General features: G+C 47.2%; 1 protein-coding gene across 1 annotated transcript in view; it reads right to left on the bottom strand.

Annotated features, from left to right (window-relative positions):
* The window catches only part of LOC135506298 (protein unc-13 homolog B-like), a 76616-nt gene extending 64750 nt beyond the window's left edge, over positions 1-11866 (bottom strand). Inside the window, exons 1-6 of the mRNA XM_064925823.1 lie at positions 11823-11866; positions 10534-10672; positions 5031-5250; positions 2739-2966; positions 1051-1192; positions 635-804 (exon numbers count right to left, since the gene is read on the bottom strand). Of these exons, the coding sequence (XP_064781895.1) occupies positions 635-804; positions 1051-1192; positions 2739-2966; positions 5031-5250; positions 10534-10672; positions 11823-11866 (943 nt within the window). The remainder of the gene's footprint in view (positions 1-634; positions 805-1050; positions 1193-2738; positions 2967-5030; positions 5251-10533; positions 10673-11822) is intronic.
* Between the last annotated feature and the right edge of the window lie 7821 nt (positions 11867-19687).

Below are 19687 nucleotides of genomic sequence, written 5' to 3'. Positions count from 1 at the left end.
TCGGTAGGTAGGTAGGTAGGTAGGTAGGTAGGTCGGTAGGTAGGTAGGTAGGTAGGTAGATCGGTAGGTAGGTAGGTAGGTAGGTAGGTAGGTAAGTAGGTAGGTAGATCGGTAGGTAGGTAGGTAGGTAGATCGGTAGGTAGATCGGTAGGTAGATCGGTAGGTAGGTAGGTCGGTAGGTAGGTAGGTAGGTAGGTAGGTAGAGCGGTAGGTAGGCAGGTAGGTAGGTAGGCAGGCAGGTAGGTAGATCGGTAGGTAGGTAGGTAGGTAGGTAGGTAGAAGGGAGGTAGGTAGGTAGGTAGGTAGGTAGATAGGTAGGTAGGTAGGTAGGTAGGTAGGTAGGTCAGTAGGTAGGTAGGCAGGTAGGCAGGTAGGTAGGTCGGTAGGTAGGTAGGTAGGTAGGTAGGTAGGTAGGTAGGTCGGTAGGTAGGTAGGTAGATCGGTAGGTAGGTAGGTAGGTAGGTAGGTAGGTAGATTGGTAGATCGGTAGGTAGGTAGGTAGGTAGGTAGGTAGGTAGGTAGGTAGGTAGGTAGGTAGATCGGTAGGTAGGTAGGTAGGTAGTTAGGTAGGTAGATCGGTAGGTAGATCGGTAGGTAGGTAGGTAGATCGGTAGGCCTGTATGCGACTCCGTACCCAGGTTGTACCAGACGTCCATCTCTCCGCTGAGTGTTCTGACCTCGATGATGCTCTGACCCAGGAAGTCATCAGACTCTCTCTTGAGACGCTGTTTCACCCTGGACTTAATGTCATCATCCTCGTCCCAAACACGCAGCTTGATACGTTCTGACGTGTTGTGGCACTCACTGGGGAGGAGGGGTTAACACGGTGATGTCATTATTCAGTCTTTATACATTTATACATCGACACTTATGACTCAACATTTAACAAACAAAAAAAAGCTGAAAAGGAGAAAGAGGAGGGAGGAAGAAGATGAGGAGGATTGTGGGAGATGTAGGCACAAAGGGTGAGGTCAAAGGATGGAGAAGGGAAGGGTTGAAGACGAAGAGGAAGAGGGTAAAGAAGAGGAGGAGGAGAAGGAAAAGTCTTACAAGTCGAACGGCTCCTCCCAGACAGGGTTGAGGTTTCCGTAGATGGTCTTGGTTCTCTTCTTCGTCTTCCCCACCTGGATGGTCACGTAGGGATCACTGGAGCCAGTCCTGTCTTTAGCCTGGAGACCCTGAGCACTGACAACTAACACACACACACACACACACACACACACACACACACACACACACACACACACACACACACACACACACACACACACACACACACACACACACACACACACACACACACACACACACCCAGCTGGTTGTTACTGTGGCTATCTGACCAATCTCGTCACTACAGTGGGGAAAACGTTATGAGGTGTTAAAATCACCTCGTCATTTTCAAACATGGTTTAAAAGTGCTGTGTAATAATGGTGTCATATCTATTCAAAGACTTCTCCTCACCTTCTGGCAAAGGTACACAGGTACTATAGTGTCTTGTCAACTTCTACAGCATGAATAAAACGAGATACACTCACACCCAGCAGGATATTTCCAGAAGGTTAGATCTGGCCATTTTTGGGCGCAGCGGTCTAAGGCACTGCATCTCAGTACTGAAGGCATCACTACAGACCCTGGTTCAGCGGTCTAAGGCACTGCATCTCAGTGCTAGAGGCGTCACTACAGACCCTGGTTCAGCGGTCTAAGGCACTGTATCTCAGTACTGAAGGCATCACTACAGACCCTGGTTCAGCGGTCTAAGGCACTGTATCTCAGTACTGAAGGCATCACTACAGACCCTGGTTCAGCGGTCTAAGGCACTGCATCTCAGTTCTAGAGGCGTCACTACAGACCCTGGTTCAGCGGTCTAAGGCACTGCATCTCAGTGCTGAAGGCATCACTACAGACCCTGGTTCAGCGGTCTAAGGCACTGCATCTCAGTGCTAGAGGCGGCACTACAGACCCTGGTTCAGCGGTCTAAGGCACTGCATCTCAGTGCTAGAGGCGGCACTACAGACCCTGGTTCAGCGGTCTAAGGCACTGCATCTCAGTGCTAGAGGCGTCACTACAGACCCTGGTTCAGCGGTCTAAGGCACTGCATCTCTGTGCTAAAGGTATCACTACAGACCTTGGTTTGATTCCAGTGGTGCTGTGGAGCGGTGTGGTGGCGTGTGGTTGGGTAATGTTGTGGAGGTGTGGTGGGGTGCTGTGGGGCGGTGTGGTGGGGTGTGGTGTGGTAATGTGGGGATGGTGTGGTGGGGTGCTGTGGGGTGGTGTGGTGGGGTAATGTTGCGGCGGTGTGGTGGGGTACTGTGGGTTGTTGTGGTGGGGTACTGTGGGTTGTTGTGGTGGGGTACTGTGGGTTGTTGTGGTGGGGTACTGTGGGTTGTTGTGGTGGGGTACTGTGGTGCAGTGCGGTGCGATGTGGTGTGGTGGGGTGCTGTAGTTGCAGTGTGGTGGGATGTGGTGTGGTGGGGTGCTGTGGTTGCAGTGTGGTGGGATGTGGTGTGGTGGGGTGCTGTAGTTGCAGTGTGGTGGGATGTGGTGTGGTGGGGTGCTGTGGTGCGGTGGGATGTGGTGTGGTGGGGTGCTGTAGTTGCAGTGTGGTGGGATGTGGTGTGGTGGGGTGCTGTGGTGCGGTGGGATGTGGTGGGGTGCTGTAGTTGCAGTGCGGTGGGATGTGGTGTGGTGGGGTGCTGTGGTTGCAGTGGGGTACTTTGTGGTTCGCTACAGTACGTACCGGTGATGGTGATCTTGGCAGACCACTTGGAGGTTCCGTCTAACACGTTCTGTTTAATAGTCTTCATCTGCTGCGCATGGAGCAGCTTAGTGACGCCAAACACAGCCCTGATCTCCTCAAAGATCTCCGGCTTGTTCCTCTCCCTGATCTTCATCCTGTCCTTCATAGCTGTGATGATGTGCTGCGTCCGGTCCTCTGCTCCCGTCTTAGAGCTCTTCTCAGCCGCCCCTGGAGAGAGGGAAGGAGAAAGGGGAGGAGAGGGGGAGGAGAGAAGGGAGGAGAGGAGGAGGATAGAAGGGAGGAGAGGAGGAGGAGAGAAGGGAGGAGAGAGGGACGGAGAGAAGGGAGGAGAGGAGGAGGAGAGAATGGAGGAGAGGAGGAGGAGAGAAGGGAGGAGAGAGGGATGGAGAGGGGGAGGAGAGAAGGGAGGAGAGGAGGAGGATAGAAGGGAGGAGAGGAGGAGGAGAGAAGGGAGGAGAGGGAGGAGAGAAGGGAGGAGAGGAGGAGGAGAGGGGGAAGAGAGGAGAGGGGGAGGAGAGAAGGGAGGAGAGGAGGAGGATAGAAGGGAGGAGAGGAGGAGGAGAGAAGGGAGGAGAGGAGGAGAGAAGGGAGGAGAGGAGGAGGAGAGGGGGGAAGAGAGGAGAGGGGGAGGAGAGAAGGGAGGAGAGGAGGAGGAGAGAAGGGAGATGAGGAGGAGAGAATGGAGGAAAGGAGGAGGGAGAGAAGGGAGGAGAGGAGGAGGAGAGGGGGGAAGAGAGGAGAGGGGCAGGAGAGAAGGGAGGAGAGGAGGAGGAGAGGGGGAAGAGAGGAGGAGGAGAGGGGGAAGAGGGAGAGGGGGAAGAGAGGAGAGGGGGATGAGAGGAGAGGGGCAGGAGAGAAGGGAGGAAAGGAGGAGGAGAGAAGGGAGGGAGAGGAGGAGGAGAGGGGGAAGAGAGGGAGGGGGGAAGAGGGAGAGGGGGAGGAGAGAAGGGAGAGGAGGTGGAGAGAATGGAGGAAAGGAGGAGGAGAGAAGGGAGGAGAGGAGGAGGGAGAGGGGGAAGAGAGGAGAGGGGCAGGAGAGAAGGGAAGAGAGGAGAGGGGCAGGAGAGAAGGGAGGAGAGGAGGAGAGAAGGGAGGAGAGGAGGAGGAGAGGGGGGAAGAGAGGAGAGGGGGAGGAGAGAAGGGAGGAGAGGAGGAGGAGAGAAGGGAGAAGAGGAGGAGAGAATGGAGGAAAGGAGGAGGAGAGAAGGGAGGAGAGGAGGAGGAGAGGGGGAGGAGAGAAGGGAGAAGAGGAGGAGAGAATGGAGGAAAGGAGGAGGAGAGAAGGGAGGAGAGGAGGAGGAGAGAAGGGAGGAGAGGAGGAGAGAAGGGAGGAGAGGAGGAGGAGAGGGGGAAGAGAGGAGAGGGGGAGGAGAGAAGGGAGGAGAGGAGGAGGAGAGAATGGAGGAAAGGAGGAGGAGAGAAGGGAGGAGAGGAGGAGGAGAGAAGGGAGGAGAGGAGGAGGAGAGAAGGGAGGAGAGGAGGAGGAGAGAAGGGGGAGGAGAGGAGGAGGAGAGGGGGAAGAGAGGAGAGGGGCAGGAGAGAAGGGAGGAGAGGAGGAGGAGAGAAGGGAGGAGAGGAGGAGGAGAGGGGGGAGGAGAGGAGGAGGAGAGGGGGGAAGAGAGGAGAGGGGCAGGAGAGAAGGGAGGAGACCCCTTCCTTCGGCAGGAGAGAAGGGAGGAGAGGAGGAGGAGAGAAGGGAGGAGAGTTACAGAAAAATTGAACAGCCTCAGCATTTCAACCCCAACTTCCCCTCTACCCTTCCTTCCCCTCTACCCTTCCTTCCCCTCTACCCTTCCTTCCCCTCTACCCTTCCTTCCCCTCTACCCTTCCTTCCCCTCTACCCTTCCTTCCCTTCCTTCCTCTACCCTTCCTTCCCCTCTACCCTTCCTTCCCCTCTACCCTTCCTTCCCCTCTACCCTTCCTTCCCCTCTACCCTTCCTTCCCCTCTACCCCCTTCCTTCCCCTCTACCCTTCCTTCCCTCTACCCTTCCTTCCCCTCTACCCTTCCTTCCCCTCTACCCTTCCTTCCCTCTACCCTTCCTTCCCCTCCCTTCCTTCCCCTCTACCCTTCCTTCCCCTCTACCCTTCCTTCCCCTCTACCCTTCCTTCCCCTCTACCCTTCCTTCCCCTCTACCCTTCCTTCCCCTCTACCCTTCCTTCCCCTCTACCCTTCCTTCCCCTCTACCCTTCCTTCCCCTCTACCCTTCCTTCCCCTCTACCCTTCCTTCCCCTCTACCCTTCCTTCCCCCCTCCTATTCCTCCTCTACTCACTCTGCAGACAGTCAGCGTTGAGCAGCTCCTGGCACTTCTCGTGAACTTTGACCCCACACTCAGCACACCTCATGCCCTGGCGGGCGATGCCCCACAGCAGCCCCTCACACTCATAGCAGTAGGTGGGTGTGGAGGCAGTCCACACCTGGAAGGCGTGGGGCGTTGTGCAGGAGATGGGGTAGATCAGAGCCTGCAGGGTTTTCTTATAAACATGGCTCTTCTGTAGGAGTGTAAGGGGGAGACATACAGAGAAAGACAGAAAAATAGATAGGAAGGGGAGAGAGAGACAGGTAGGGAGAGAGAGAGAGGTAGGGAGAGAGAGAGAGAGGTAGGGAGAGAGAGAGAGGTAGGGAGAGAGAGAGAGGTAGGGAGAGAGAGAGGTAGGGAGATAGAGAGAGGTAGGGAGAGAGAGAGAGGTAGGGAGAGAGAGAGAGAGGTAGGGAGAGAGAGAGGTAGGGAGAGAGAGAGAGAGAGAGGTAGAGGTATAGAGAGATAGAGAGGTAGGGAGCGAGAGAGAGAGCGTGAGAGAGAGAGAGACACACAAAAAGAGAAAATGAGAAAGTGAGAAATGTGTTTAGTCAGGTGCAGTAGGTGTCAGGGATGGTGGGTGGTGCAGAGCAGAGCAGAGTCGAGGTGCACACAGAACCGTAGGCTGATGTATGAACACACACCAGGGAACTAAACCGTCTATTATTTGTTTGGTTGGGACTGGAATGTTACAAAATATATGAGTCACTGTAAACCATCAAGAGAAGCAAGGTTAGGAGAGGAACGTATTCACAGAATGTGACAGGGATTTGGTTTAATTTGTATTTTACTAGGCAAGTCATTTAATAAGAACAAATTGTTATTTACGTTAATGACGGCCTACCCCGGCCAATCCCGAACGACGCTGGCCCAATTGTGCGCCGCCCATGGGACTCCCAATCACGGCCAGATGTGATACAGATGGGATTCAAACCAGGGACTGCAGTGATGCCTGTTGCACTGAAATGCAGTGTTTTAGACCGCTGTACCACTCGGGAGCCCTGCACCACTTGAACCAGGGATAGAGTTTAGGAGAGGATTTTATTCTCAGAATGTGACAGGGATAGAGTTTAGGAGAGGAATTTATTCTGAGAATGTGACAGGGATAGAGGTGAGGAGAGGACCTTCTTCTCAGAATGTGACAGGGATAGAGGTGAGGAGAGGAATTTATTCTCAGAATGTGACAGGAGAAGCACTCAACCAGGGTGTATTATTGCATGGATAGGGGAGGGGAATGGGAGAGGGAGAGACAAAAAGACAGACAGAGAAAACTGGAAAGCACGAAGAGTTATTATGTTATTTACACAGCATGCCTACCAATTTGAAGATGCAAAATATGTTTTATTGTGAAACAAACATGAAATTAGACAACAAAACTGAAAACTTGATCATGCACAACAATTCACCCTCCCAAAGTCAATACTTTGTAGAGTCACCTTTTGCAGCAATTACAGACGCAAGTCTCTTGGGGTATGTCTCTATAAGCTTGACACATCGAGCCACTGGGATTTTTGGCCATTCTTCAAGGCAAAACTGCTCCAGCTCCTTCAAGTTGGATGGGTTCCGTAATCTTTAAATCATACCACAGATTCTCAATTGGATTGAGGTCTGCGCTTTGACTAGGCCATTCCAAGACATTTAAATGTTTCCCCTTAAACCACTTGAGTGTTGCTTTAGCAGTATGCTTAGGTTCATTGTCCTGCTGGAAGGTGAACCTCCGTCCCAGTCTCAAATCTCTGGAAGACTGAAACAGGTTTCCCTCAAGAATTTCCCTGTATTTAGCACCATCCATCATTCCATCAATTCTGACCAGTTTCCCAGTCCCTGCTGATGAAAAACATCCCCATAGCATGATGCTATGCCATGCTTCACTATGGGGATGGTGTTATCGGGGTGATGATAGGATTTAGGTTTGTGCCATTTTCCTTGATGGACAAAAAGCTCAATTTTAGTCTCATCTGACCAGAGTACCTTCTTCCATATGTTTTTGGAGTCTCCCACGTACCTGTTGGCGAACACCAAACGTGTTTGGTGTTTTACAAAGCAATGGCTTTTTTCTGGCCATTCTTTCGTAAAGCCAAGCTCTGTGGAGTGTTCAGATTAAAGTGGTCCTATGGACAGATACTCCAGTCTCCACTGTGGAGCTTTGCAGCTCCTTCAGTGTTATCTTTGGTCTTCCATTTTTTAAATAATGGATTTAAAGGCGCTCTGTGGGATGTTCAAAGTTTCTGATATTTTCTTATAACCCAACCCTGATCTGTACCCCACAACTTTGTCCCTGACCTGTTTGGAGAGCTCCTTGGTCTTCATAGTGCATCTTGCTTAGTGGTGTTGCAGACTGGGGCCTTTCAGAACAGGTGTATATACACTGAGATCAGGTGACAGATCATGTGACACAGATTGCACACAGGTGGACTATATTTATCTATTTATGTGATTTCTGAAGGTAATTGGTTAGACCAGATCGTATTCAGGGCAAAGGGCAAAGGGCACACTTTTTCAGTTTTGACCACACATTTTCTATGGGATTGAGGTCAGGGCTTTGTGATGGACACCCCAATACCTTGACTTTGTTGTCCTTAAGCCTTTTTGCCATAACTTTGGAAGTATGCTTGGGGTCATTGTCCATTTGGAAGACCCATTTGTGACCAAGCTTTAACTTCCTGACTGATGTCTTGAGATGTTGCTTCAATATATCCACATAATTGTCCAACCTCATGAAAAAAATCTATTTTGTGAAGTGCACCAGTCCCTCCTGCAGTAAAGCACCTCCATAACATGATGCTGCCAACCCCATGCTTCACGTTTGGGATGGTGTTCTTCGGCCTGCAAGCATCCCCCTTTTTCCTCCAAAAATAATGATGGTCATTATGGCCAAACAGTTCTATTTTTGTTTCATCAGACCAGAAGACATTTCTCCAAAAAGTATGTTCTTTGTCCCCATGTGCAGTTGTAAACCGTTGTCTGGCTTTTTATGGCGGTTTTGGAGCAGTGGCTTCTTCCTTGCTGAGCGGCCTTTCAGGTTATGTCGATATAGGACTCATTTTACTGTGGATATAGATACTTTTGTACCTGTTTCCTCCAGCATCTTCACAAGGTCCTTTGCTGTTGTTCTGGGATTGATTTGCACTTTTCGCACCAAAGTATTTTCATCTCTAGGAGAACACGCCTCCTTCCTGAGCGGTATGACGGCTGCGTGGTCCCATGGTGTTTATACTTGCGTACTATTGTTTGTACAGATGAATGTGGTACCTCCAGGCGTTTGGAACTTGCTCTCAAGGATGAACCAGACTTGTGGAAGTCTACAATTATTTTCTGAGGTCTTTGCTGATTTATTTTGATTTTCCCATGATGAGGCGCTGAGTTTGAAGGTAGGCCTTGAAAAACATCCACAGGTACACCACTCAAATTATGTCAATTATCAGAATCTTCTAAAGCCATGACATCATTTTCTGGAATTTTCCAAGCTGTTTAAAGGCAGTCAACTTAGTGTATGTAATCTTCTGATCCACTGGAATTGTGATACAGTGAATTATAAGTGAAATAATCTGTCTGTAAACAATTGTTAGAAAAATTACTTGTTTCATGCACAAAGTAGATTTCCTAATTGACTTGCCAAAACTATAGTTTGTTAACAAGAAATTTGTGGAGTGGTTGAAAAATGTCTTTTAATGACTCCAACCTAAGTGTATGTAAACTTCCGACTTCAACTGTATCACCAAATTGGTGAGGGCACTAGAACAGTCTGCAGCACCCGGCCTCACCCTACTAGAAGTCAAATGTCTATTATTTGCTGATGATCTGGTGCTTCTGTCACCAACCAAGGAGGAGCTACAGCAGCACCTAGATCTTCTGCACAGATACTGTCAGACCTGGGCCCTGACAGTAAATCTCAGTAAGACAAAAATAATGGTGTTCCAAAAAAGGTTCAGTCACCAGGACCACAAATACAAATTCCATCTAGACACCGTTGCCCTAGAGCACACAAACAACTATACATACCTTGGCCTAAACATCAGCACCACTGTTAACTTCCGCAAAGCCGTGAACAAGCTGAGAGACAAGGCCTTCTATGCCATTAAAAGGAACATAACATTCAGCAAACCAATTAGGAGCTGGCTAAAAATACTTGAATCGGTTATAGAACCCATTGCCATATATTGTTGGGAGGTCTGGGGTCTGCTCACCAAAACAAGAATTCACTAAATTGGACAAACACCAAATTGAGACTCTGTATACAGAATTCTGCAACAATATCCTCTGTGTACAATGTAAAACACCAAATAATGCAAACACCCCCAACAGAGCCCCAGGACAGCAGCACAATTAGACCCAACCAAATCATGAGAAAACAAAAAGATAATTTCTTGACACATTGGAAAGAATTAACAAAAAAAACAGAGCAAACTAGAATGCTATTTGGGCCTAAACAGAGACACAGTAGCAGAAAAATGTACCAAACAGACCCCACAGAGCCCTAGGACAGCAGCACAATAAGACCCAACCAAATCGTAAGAAACGCCCAAAAATGATTACTGACCCAAACTTAAGGCAAGCTTTGACTATGTACATACTCAGTGAGCATAGCCTTGCTATTGAGAAAGGCTGCTGTAGAGAGAACTGACTCTCAAGAGAAGACAGGCTATGTGCTCACTGCCCACAAAATGAGGTGAAAAACTGAGCTGCACGTCCTAACCTCCTGTCCAACGTATGACCATATTAGAAACACATATTTTCCTCAGATTACACTGATCCACAAACAATTCGAAAACAAACCAAATTTTGATAAACTCCCATATATATTGGGTGAACTACTACAGTGTGCCATCACAGCAGCAATATTTGTCACCTGTTGCCACAAGAAAAGGGCAACCAGTGAAGAACAAACACCATTGTAAATACAACCAACCATTTATGTTTATTTATTTTCCCTTGTGTACTTAAACTATTTACACATTGTTACAACACTGTATATAGACATAATATGACATTTGAAATGTCTTCATTCATTTTTCGAATTTCTGTGATTGTAATATTTACTGTTTATTCACTTTTGTTAATTATTTACTTCACTTGCTTTGGCAATGTTAACATATGTTTCCCATGCCAATAAAGCAATTAAATTGAATTGAATAGAGAGAGAGAGAGAGAGAGAGAGAGAGAGAGAGAGAGAGAGAGAGAGAGAGAGAGAGAGAGGGGGGCAATAGAGAGACAGAGAGAAGGCGGGAGAGAGGAGGTGGGAGAGGGAGAGAGGGGGGGAAAGAGAGAGAGAGTGAGAGGGATGGAGATTGGAGACAGGATACAGGATAGGGAGAGGGAGAGTACTGTACCAGGGAGAGCCACACTATGCTATTTATAAACTCACACCTCACACAAGAGGACCAAAGAAGGGTCAGGTAGAATAGATTGCCAAGAGTGGTGAACGTGTGTGTGTGTGTGTGTGTGTGTGTGTGTGTGTGTGTGTGTGTCCTCTCACCAGCTCATGGTCCTTGATGGATGTATTTGTAGCCACAGAGAGCCCTGCCTTCCTGGCCTGCAACAGGGACTGAGACAGAGGTAATGAAAATGAAAATAGTTTATTATGTACAAATACAATAACTGGGACTTGGTTCACACTCAAATATATCACATTTTAATGTTTTATTTTTTGAATAGGAAGTCACATTTTCATGGGGGAAGGTATGTGATGTTATCTACACACCTTCACATGTGAAAGCAGATCGAGGGGATGGGGGTGGGGGTGGGGGGGGGGGGTTATTCTGCAACAGGGGATATGGTTTCTTAGCATTCAATCAATCAATCAAATAAATGTATAAAGCCCTTCTTACATCAGCTGTCTGCTGTACAGAAACCCAGCCTGCCGTACAGAAACCCAGCCTGCTGTACAGAAACCCAGCCTGCCGTACAGAAACCCAGCCTGCTGTACAGAAACCCAGCCTGCTGTACAGAAACCCAGCCTGCCGTACAGAAACCCAGCCTGCTGTACAGAAACCCAGCCTGCTGTACAGAAACCCAGCCTGCTGTACAGAAACCCAGCCTGCCGTACAGAAACCCAGCCTGCTGTACAGAAACCCAGCCTGCCGTACAGAAACCCAGCCTGCGGTATAGAAACCCAGCCTGCTGTACAGAAACCCAGCCTGCTGTACAGAAACCCAGCCTGCGGTATAGAAACCCAGAAGCCTGGGTACCAGTCCTTTTGAGTGACACGGAGTACATGGAGTGGAATGTTAGCTTTAACAGGTTCTGGATTCCAGGCTGAAAGGTTTCTATGGATCAGTTGTGTAATGTGAGTCAGACTGTGTGGTTGTCAGAGGACAGATCGTCATCATGTTAGCGGTGTTTAGCTCTTAGAGATGCTCTGATGTATCCCTGTGTGTCTGGTCTCCCTCTCTTCCTCCACAGTGGACTGTTTGTTAACCGCATAAAAACTCTAAGAGCCTCTCCCTCTCTCTCTCTCTCTGCCCTCTCTCTCTCTCTCTCTCTGCCCTCTCTCTCTCTCTCTGCCCTCTCTCTCTCTCTCTCTCTCTCTCTCTCTCTCTCTCTCTCTCTCTCTCTCTCTCTCTCTCTCTCTCTCTCTCCGCCCTACCTCCCTCTGTCTGTCTGTCTGTCTGTCTGTCTGTCTGTCTGTCTGTCTGTCTGTCCGTCTGTCTGTCTGTCTGTCTGTTAGTTAGACCTGCTAGACCTGCTAATCAAACAGCTTAGAAACTGTTAGCCGCTCCATGCTAAATGGCTAGAATGCTCTTTGGAGAAAAACAGGAGACAAACTAAGAGACCACTCTGCCGTCGTAATCACGGTCCGTATGAGGCATGTTAAACGTACGACAGCTTGTGTGTGTGGGAGAAGTGTTGGACGGGATTCTAATTGGAGTGTATTTTGTTAACGTGAAGTAGGCGCCAGACTTGTTTCATATTGTAACAGCAGATTGTTTTTTTTTCCTTTTAACAAGAGAAGAGCAGATGGTTACTTGACTTTGTGGAGTACCAGAACACAGAACACAGTAACTAAAGCTCATGTCTACTTTCTCTCTCTACGGTTTGACTGTTGAGCCCAGAGTGTTGTTGACTTGTTGTTGTCAATGTGTGCAGCCGTGAGCATTGTGCAGTCGTGACACCCAGCATGTGTTTCCCAAACAGAAAGGATCTGCCTGTCTTTGTCTCCTTCTGTATGTGTATCGTAGACTAAATGATGTTGTAAAATGTGTGTGTGTGCGTGTGTGTGTGTGTGGGGGGGGGGCAATCATACAGTCACTGGGATTGGAAGGACAAATTTTACATTACATTTAAGTCATTTGGCAGACGCTCTTATCCAGAGCGACTTACAAATTGGTGAATTCACCTTATGACAAATGGCTAAAACCAAGAGAAGAAAACTCACTGACACTTACCATTGTCTGAGGGAATAGAGAGACAGGGCAGGCAGAGAGAGAGAGAGAGAGAGAGAGAGGCAGTTAGACAGTTAGAGAGAGAGGTCACGATCAGATGAGCTCCTGCAGTTTTCAGCATGTTCTTTAAAAAAGATAGATTAGGAGTTAGATAAACTTGGATTTTTTTGTCAGGAACACATACTGGATTCTACCCTCTACAACATAACCCCCACTTCAAATCAAAACTTAAAACCTACAACCTGATTTTGGACGGAATTACGGAATCACCTGGAAGGTTCACAACTACCAAGATTTATTTCTCTATACAGCAAATTCTCTGGAAAACATCAGAAACCTGAAAACCCCATCCAACCTGGAACGGAGTGAGTAATGCTTAGTCTGAAACTATATTTTAAAAGCCAAAAGCCAAGAAGAAAAATACACAACATTACTTTATAAGGACTGAATTCTAACATAATTCTGCCAAGCTTGATACAGCTTCAACTATCACTGACGTGTCAAGTGAGAGGTGTCAAAGCCCATTAGCCCAACAATGGCAGGAGAGTCACACAGTCTACCCCAACCAAATGGAGAGGCCTTAGAGGCTCCCTCCCGCTGTTCAGAGGTAATTAAAATACAGTACCCTTTGCATGTAAAGAATGATAAGTCAAGAAAAGATTACAAAATGAAGCTCCTTATGGAAAATCAAGAGACACTTTTTGCTGACTATTACAAAAATGGGAACATCAGCAACCTTATCTTCCACACAAACCATCCCCTGGCATGGCACAGTGCTATATTAGCACACTACCCCTTTGTTAAGAGAGGGGGGGTTAACGAGGGGTGGAAACTCAGAATACTTGATAACGAGGACTCTGAGTCAAGCAATATAAATATCTATAAGTCCGGAACAGTAGTTGTACAGAGTAACACCAAACAGTTTCAGCTGGACTTTCACCTAATTAAAGAATTAGCCCAGCAGGAGAAGCTCTCCCTTGATAAAGATACCCCCACACCGAGCGGGTCAGACCAGACCTCTTCACTATGTAACCCCACAGACGAGCAACCCCCAGCGGAGAGTCAACCTCCCAGCACAGATTACCACACCCTCATTGAAATGAAGGACAAATTCACCCAGCTGGAGATAAGGCAGGTGGAGCTGGAACAGCAGGTGATCACACTTCATTCAGCACAGACCCAGACAACAGCCCAGCACAACAACAGCCCCTTAACCAGACCAGGAGAGCTGGAGGTGGACAGAGACATATCTGCACTTTGGACAGTGGTGAGACAAATACAACAGGAGAAAGAGGAGCAGAACAGGCAACTAGAGGAGAGTATCAGACTGCTGGTGGAGGAGAGGTTGAGGGGGATGGAGGAGAGGGTGAGGGGGATGGAGGAGAGGTTGAGGGGGATGGAGGAGAGGATGAGGGGGACGGCGTGTGACAGAGAACAACCCACTAGAGAGGTGGCCACCCCCACAGAGAAGCCAGCAGAACAGCCCACCTCAGCACCCAACAAAAATCTCGACACCACAGCAGAACAGTCCACACCAGACCCTGACCATAGAGTCGACATCACAGCAGAACAGACAAATGAAGAACCCCAAGCCCAGCGGCTCTCACCCCCCCTCTGAGCACCCCCCTGTCAGCCACCCTGATAGCCCTTCTGACAACCCCCCCACACCCACTGAGGACAAACACAAGACACAGATTGTACTACTTATGGACTCAAATGGGAAATATATAGAAGAAAAAAATATTTTTCCCAAACACAGTGTGTCTAAACTCTGGTGTCCAAACACCCAGAGCGCCATAGACCTTCTGTCTGAGGCCAAACTAGGCTCACCCAGCCACGTAATAATACACACAGGCACAAACGACCTGAGGGCACAGCAGGAAAGAGTGGCCACAGCACTGAAGGGAGTGATTGAAAAGGCTTCTTCTACTTTCCCCAACGCACAAGTGGTTATCTCCACCCTGCTACCACGAAAAGACTTCCACCCTGCCACAATACAGCGGGTAAACGCAAGTATTTCCCGTGACTGTGCCTCAAAACCAAACGTTTTCCTGGCCCACCACTCCACCCTGGACTTGAACAGCCTCTATGACCAGGTCCACCTCTACAAGGCAGCAGTGCCCATCTTTGCCCGAACTCTAAAGGACATCGCTCTCAAACGTATCCCCAACACTTCACACAGGAGCAACAGATCAATAGATACCCCACCCAGACCAGCGAGACATCCTCCCAGACCTGCAGGACCCCCTGGACCTACACATAGAGGACCCACGCCAAGAGGAATTACATCCAGACCACCGCACACCCAGACACATCCACACCCCTACCCCAACCAATCAACACCCCCACGTCAACCATGCCCACACCCCATTTAGGCCCCCTCAGATCAGACCTATGCCACTCCTGCCCACCCCATGCACCCCACCCCCGCAAAGAGGGCCTCAACATGGAAGCCACACATACGCCCAGGTAGTGAGCGGGCAAACAGTCCCAACCCCCACTCTCACACTCGCCCAAGCCAATGGCATGTACCAGATGCTCAGCAGGCTCTGCTCACACTTACTGGCCTGAGGCCAAACCACGACCAACAACATTGGACACTTTATGGAACAAAAAGCCTTTACTCTTTCATCCTGGAATATCCAAGGCCTGAGGTCATCTGCCTTTGGCCTGAAGAGCAGAAACCCGGACTTCACCAAAGAAATCGGTAATACAGACATTGTCATCCTGCAAGAAACCTGGTATAGAGGAGACAGACCCACTGGATGCCCTCTAGGTTACAGAGAGCTGGTAGTCCCATCCACCAAACTACCAGTGTGAAACAGGAAGGGACTCAGGGGGTATGCTAATTTGGTATAGAGCAGACCTAACTCACTCCATTAAATTAATCAAAACAGGAACATTCTACATTTGGCTAGAAATTCAAAAGGAAATTATCCTAACAGAGAATAATGTCCTCCTGTGTGCTACCTATATCCCCCCACTAGAATCCCCATATTTTAATGAAGACAGCTTCTCCATCCTGGAGGGGGAAATCAATCATTTCCAGGCCCAGGGACATGTACTAGTCTGTGGTGACCTAAATGCCAGAACCGGACAAGAACCTGACACCCTCAGCACACAGGGGGACAAACACCTGCCTGGAGGTGACAGCATTCCCTCCCCCGTATGCCCCCCTAGGTACAACTATGACATAACCAACAAAAACGGGTCACAACTCCTGCAGCTCTGTCGCACGCTGGGTATGTACATAGTCAATGGTAGGCTTCGAGGGGACTCCTATGGTAGGTACACCTATAGCTCATCTCTTGGCAGTAGTACTGTAGACTACTTTATCACTGACCTCAACCCAGAGTCTCTCAGAGCGTTCACAGTCAGCCCACTGACACCCCTATCAGACCACAGCAACATCACAGTCTACCTAAACAGAGCAATACTCAATCATGAGGCATCAAAGCCAAAGGAACTGAGTAACATTAAGAAATGCTATAGATGGAAGGAATGCAGTTTGGAAACCTACCAAAAAACAATTAGGCAACAACAAATTCAATCCCTTTTAGACAATTTCCTGGGTAAAACGTTCCACTGTAATAGTGAAGGTGTAAACTTGGCAGTAGAAAATCTTAACAGTATATTTGACCTCTCAGCTTCCCTATCAAATCTAAAAATCTCAAATAGAAAACCGAAGAAAATTAACAACAATGACAAATGGTTTGATGAAGAATGCAAAAATCTAAGAAAGAAATTGAGAAACCTGTCCAACCAAAAACATAGAGACCCGGAAAACCTGAGTCTACGCCTTCACTATGGTGAATCACTAAAACAATACAGAAATACACTACGGAAAAAGAAGGAACAGCATGTCAGAAATCAGCTCAATGTAATTGAAGAAGCCATAGACTCTAACCACTTCTGGGAAAATTGGAAAACACTAAACAAACAACAACACGAAGAATTATCTATCCAAAATGGAGATGTATGGGTAAACCACTTCTCCAATCTTTTTGGCTCTATAACAAAGAATAAAGAGCAAAAACATATACATGATCAAATACAGATCTTAGAATCAACTATTAAAGACTACCAGAACCCACTGGATTCTCCAATTACATTGAATGAGTTACAGGACAAAATAAAAACCCTCCAACCCAAAAAGGCCTGTGGTGTTGATGGTATCCTCAATGAAATGATCAAATATACAGACAACAAATTCCAATTGGCTATACTAAAACTCTTTAACCTCTTGAAACTCTAGGGGCGCTATATCATTTTTGGATAAAAAGACGTGCCCGTTTTAAGCGCAATATTTTGTCACAAAGAGATGCTTGACTATGCATATAATTGGTAGCTTTGGAAAGAAAACACTCTGACGTTTCCAGAACTGCAAAGATATTTTCTGTGCGTGCCCTAGAACGTGAGCTACAGGCAAAACCAAGATGAGACGGCATCCAGGAAATGAGCAGGATTTTTGAGGCTCTGTTTTCCATTGTCTCCTTATATGGCTGTGAATGCGAGAGGAGTAAGTCTGCCCTTTCTGTCGTTTCCCCAAGGTGTCTGCAGCATTATGACGTATTTGTAGGCATATCATTGGAAGATTGACCATAAGAGACCACATTTACCAGGTGTCCGCCCGGTGTCCTGCGCCCGAAATTGGTGCGCAAAAGTCAGCTGCAAGTATTTTTCCACAGAATTCAGAGAAGAATGCAGGCTTCCACGAACGATATATCAATGAAGAGATATGTGAAAAAACACCTTGAGGATTGATTCCAAACAACGTTTGCCATGTTTCGGTCGATATTATGGAGTTAATTCGGAAAAGTTTGACGTTGTAGGTGACTGAATTTTCGTTTCGTTTCGGTAGCCAAATGTGATGTACAAAACGGAGCGATTTCTCCTACACACAGACGCTTTCAGGAAAAACTGCACATTTGCTATGTAACTGAGAGTCTCCTCATTGAAAACAACCGAAGCTCTTCAAAGGTAAATGATTTTATTTATTTGGTTATCTGGTTTTTGTGAAAATGTTGCGTGCTAAATGCTACTCAAAATGCTAAGCTAGCTTAGCATACTCTTACACAAATTAGTCAATTGCTATGGTTCAAAAGCATATTTTGAAAATCTGAGATGACAGTGTTGTTAAGAAAAGGCTAAGCTTGAGAGTAGGCGCATTATTTTCATTTTATTTGCGATTTTCAGAAATCGTTAACGTTGCCTTATGCTAATGAGCCTGAGGCTTTAGTCACGATCCCGGATCCGGGATAGGGAGTTTCAAGAGGTTATCATCATCCTTAGCTCTGGCATCTTCCCCAATATTTGGAACCAAGGACTGATCACCCCAATCCACAAAAATTGAGACAAATTTGACCCCAATAACTACCGTGGAATATGCGTCAACAGTAACCTTGTGAAAATCCTCTGCATTATCATTAACAGCAGACTCGTACACTTCCTCAATGAAAACAATGTACTGAGCAAATGTCAAATTGGCTTTTTACCAAATTACCGTACAACAAACCATGTATTCACCCTGCACACCCTAATTGACAACCAAACAAACCAAAACAAAGGCAAAGTTTTCTCATGCTTTGTTGATTTCAAAAAAGCCTTCGACTCAATTTGGCATGAGGGTCTGCTATACAAACTGATGGAAAGTGGTGTTGGGGGTAAAACATACGACATCATAAAATCCATGTACACAAACAACAAGTGTGCGGTTAAAATTGGCAAAAAACACACAAATTTCTTCACGCAGGGTCGTGGGGTTAGACAGGGATGCAGCTTAAGCCCCACCCTCTTCAACATATATATCAACGAACTGGCGCGGGCACTAGAAAAGTCTGCAGCACCCGGCCTCACCCTACTAGAATCTGAAGTCAAATGTCTGCTGTTTGCTGATGATCTGGTGCTTCTGTCACCAACCAAGGAGGGCCTACAGCAGCACCTAGATCTTATGCACAGATTCTGTCAGACCTGGGCCCTGACAGTAAATCTCAGTAAGACCAAAATAATGGTGTTCCAAAAAAGGTCCAGTCACCAGGACAACAAATACACATTCCATCTAGACACTGTTGCCCTAGAGCACACAAAAAACTATACATACCTTGGCCTAAACATCAGCGCCACAGGTAACTTCCACAAAGCTGTGAACGATCTGAGAGACAAGGCAAGAAGGGCATTCTATGCCATCAAAAGGAACATAAATTTCAACATACCAATTAGGATTTGGCTAAAAATACTTGAATCAGTCATAGAGCCCATTGCCCTTTATGGTTGTGAGGTCTGGGGTCTGCTCACCAACCAAGACTTTACAAAATGGGACAAACACCAAATTGAGACTCTGCACGCAGAATTCTGCAAAAATATCCTCCGTGTACAACGTAGAACACCAAATATTGCATGCAGAGCAGAATTAGGCCGATACCCACTAATTATCAAAATCCAGAAAAGAGCTGTTAAATTCTATAACCACCTAAAAGGAAGCGATTCCCAAACCTTCCACAACAAAGCCATCACATACAGAGAGATGAACCTGGAGAAGAGTCCCTAAGCAAGCTGGTCCTGGGGCTCTGTTCACAAACACACCCTACAGAGCCCCATGACAGCAGCACAATTAGACCCAACCAAATCATGAGAAAACAAAAAGATAATTACTTGACACATTGGAAAGAATTAACAAAAAACTGAGCAAACTAGAATGCTATTTGGCCCTACACAGAGAGTACACAGCGGCAGAATACCTGACCACTGTGACTGACCCAAAATTAAGGAAAGCTTTGACTATGTACAGACTCAGCGAGCATAGCCTTGCTATTGAGAAAGGCCGCCGTAGGCAGACATGGCTCTCGAGAGAAGACAGGCTATGTGCTCACTGCCCACAAAATGAGGTGGAAACTGAGCTGCACTTCCTAACCTCCTGCCCAATGTATGACCATATTAGAGAGACATATTTCCCTCAGATTACACAGATCCACAAAGAATTCGAAAACAAATCCAATTTTGAAAAACTCCCATATCTACTGGGTGAAATTCCACAGTGTGCCATCAGAGCAGCAAGATTTGTGACCTGTTGCAATGAGAAAAGGGCAACCAGTGAAGAACACTCACCATTGTAAATACAACCCATATCCATGCTTATTTATTTTATATTGTGTCCCTTACCATTTGTACATTGTATAAACACTGTATATATATATATATAATATGACATTTGTAATGTCTTTATTGTTTTGAAACTTCTGTATGTGTGAT

This window comes from Oncorhynchus masou, chromosome 1, assembly GCF_036934945.1.
Source record: "Oncorhynchus masou masou isolate Uvic2021 chromosome 1, UVic_Omas_1.1, whole genome shotgun sequence".
Classification (NCBI taxonomy): Eukaryota; Metazoa; Chordata; class Actinopteri; order Salmoniformes; family Salmonidae; genus Oncorhynchus; species Oncorhynchus masou.
Note: the sequence above shows the minus strand (reverse complement) of the source record. Positions and strands in the feature narration are given on the sequence as shown.